This window comes from Myotis davidii, unplaced genomic scaffold (genome assembly GCF_000327345.1).
Source record: "Myotis davidii unplaced genomic scaffold, ASM32734v1 scaffold647, whole genome shotgun sequence".
Lineage (NCBI taxonomy): Eukaryota > Metazoa > Chordata > Mammalia > Chiroptera > Vespertilionidae > Myotis > Myotis davidii.
The window spans coordinates 642,039-644,681 of record NW_006298634.1 but is presented as its reverse complement, the minus strand read 5'-3'; the positions used below and the strand labels follow the sequence as shown (position 1 = coordinate 644,681).

Below are 2,643 nucleotides of genomic sequence, written 5' to 3'. Positions count from 1 at the left end.
CGCCCCCTGCGCAGGCCTGACACCTGGGTCAGAGGCATCAGGCCTGGGCTGGGGGCAGAACCAGTGATGGGGGTAAATGAGGGTTCCCTTCCCATGCCTGACACCTCTGGCAGAGGCATCAGGCATGGGCAAGGGGCCGATCCTGCGATTGGAGGGTGATTGGGGGTCAACGCCTGAGGGCTCCCAGTATGTGAGAGGGGGCAGGCTGGGCTGAGGGACACTGCCCCCACACACACACCCAGTGCACGAATTTCGTGCACCGGGCCCCTAGTGTCAAATAAGTTTGGATGAAGTTATTAAGGGAGACTATATTCTCCACTGTTTCATAACAGTCTTTAAAAGCATCCAAATAACCATTTTTCTGGGATAATATGAACTTGAATAGTAGTGGTGCTAGTCAGCCAGAGAATGTTATGAATAATTCGTCAATAAATTATAGAGCCACAGAAACCTCAAGTAATATTGGAAAAGATCATTAGAGAAGTTGGCTTCCAAGAAGCAGTGTCCAGAATGTAGAAGAATGTACACATTGCATGGAACGGAGAAAATGGATATATTTCTTTCTAGACCCAAAAGATCATCTCACGGATTCTCTTGTTTTCCTTTGGAGCAGCTGTGTACACAGGACCTGGCCCAGTAAAGGATGTGTTTTCAACCACCAACAGAATGACTGTGCTTTTCAACACTGACAAAGCACTGACAAAAAGAGGGTTTAAAGCCAACTTCACTACTGGCTATGGCTTGGGGATTCCAGGTAAGTGTACTTGGGATTACGTGTTGTGTTGTAACTTTTGGAGGAAAACGATGAAAGCATATAGGACTTCAAGGCCTAAATACGTTTCAATGTTTGCATTCTATAAAACACTCATTCTCCTCACCTTTAACAAAGATTTCCTTCCTCCCTTTACATCTATTTAACCACTACCTGAATATGTTCAAAGCAGGAATCCACATTGTTTTTCAACAAATCTGTTTGGCCCTTCGCTGCCGTGTGAAGAGTCAGTGGATTTTATTCACTGAAGTGGGCCATTTTAGATGTTAAAAATGGGGTTGTTGGCGCTGTGAGGAAGGAGGGCTGTCTGTCACATACCCTTTGCCAAGAGCATTTTTAGAGAACAGCAGGGAGACAGGCAAGTGAGCTGTCTGAATGCCAACAACATCCAATTAAAAGATTAACATCATTAACTTCTTAGAGACAGGCAGGGTAAAGCCAGTTCTATGAAGGATGAAGGAATTTGATGCTGATTTTTGCTGGTATGCACAACCTTCTAACCTTCTATTTTTATTATATTCATGTCATAATTAGCAGGGGAATAAAGGACAAAATTGTTTCCTGCCTGCTCATCACGGATACATCTATACCTTTATATTTATCTATGATATAACTCTCCGCATTCAACAATCCACAGGGAACTTTTTCTCACTTGCCGCTCCTCTTGGACTATGATTTTTCTTATGCTACTGCCCACGACTCTGTGGTTCCCTCTGGGTGCAAATACATCAGAAAGACAGAATACAGGTTACTGCCTCCATCTACCTTTCCCTTCCCTAGGAGAGCGTGGCCAGTTTGTCTTTAATTAGAATGTCTAGAGAAGAGGTCGGGTGGGAGCCTTGATCCTCATCCGGCCTATTATCCAATCCCACATCCATCTGTGCTAATACCTGTTCCTCCATTCACACCTGGCCTGCGCCTGTGACTGCATCACAGAAAGCTGTATGCTTTTGGCTTTGTAGCGAATATGAAAATTGACCTGTACTTTATCTACCCTCCCCCTGACCAGAAGCGACAACAATTGTGAGAGTCTATAATGGATGTATAGGAAAAACATAAAGCCACAATTTGAAACCAATAGGCATTTCTAAAGGGAAAGAACCAATCAAAGCTAACAGTGAAAGGTATAATGGGGAAATTTTTATAAATCCTGGATATGATTGAAGTGACATAAAAATCACAAAATGTTACTGTGGGCTGTAAAAAGATAATAAACAGGTCAGCATTGTAACTTGTTTAAATTTTGAAATTTCAAAAGGAAGACTTTGAGTCAAAAGTTAAGCAAGCTTTATATGTTGCTGATTTGATGATAAACACTTAAAAACAGTAGAGTGATATTTCTAAGTCTTTAAGGAGAAACTGCTGCATTAAAAAATGTAGAGGCATATGAATGATACTAAATTATGTGCTCAGTTCTGCAAAGTATCTTCAACTAGAGGAAGGAAATACCTAATACCTATTGTACCAGAGGGGAGGGACTCCCAACTTTTTCTAAGAATAATGTCATGGAAAGAACTTTTGAAAGAAGTATTATTTTCAAAGAAATGGAGGTGAACATTCAAAACAACTGAACTATAAAATAATATTTCTAACCAAAAGGGGGAAAATTTATTCAGAACTCCAAACAATTGAAATGATTATTGGCCATTCCACCACCTGCACCAGAGAAAGCCTCTAAAAACAAAATTTTAGAGATGGTTAGTCTTTAAACCCATATTTTAAATTTTAAGTGAGGAGGGAAGAAAGAAGTGGAAAAAGAATAAGTAGTGAAAAGGCAGACAGCAATAAATCTCTTCTATTAAAAATATTACAGCCACTGGGTTTTATCAGAGTTTCATAATGAGATAAATACCCCACCAAGAATTTTGAAA

The 2,643-nt window shown here is 40.5% G+C and overlaps 1 protein-coding gene across 1 annotated transcript in view; it reads left to right on the top strand.

The window, feature by feature from the left end:
* Positions 1-2,643, top strand: part of TMPRSS15 (transmembrane protease, serine 15) — a 105,403-nt gene that overhangs the window by 70,335 nt on the left and 32,425 nt on the right. The window contains exon 15 of the mRNA XM_006774457.1: positions 614-754. Coding sequence (XP_006774520.1) covers positions 614-754 — 141 coding nt within the window. The remainder of the gene's footprint in view (positions 1-613; positions 755-2,643) is intronic.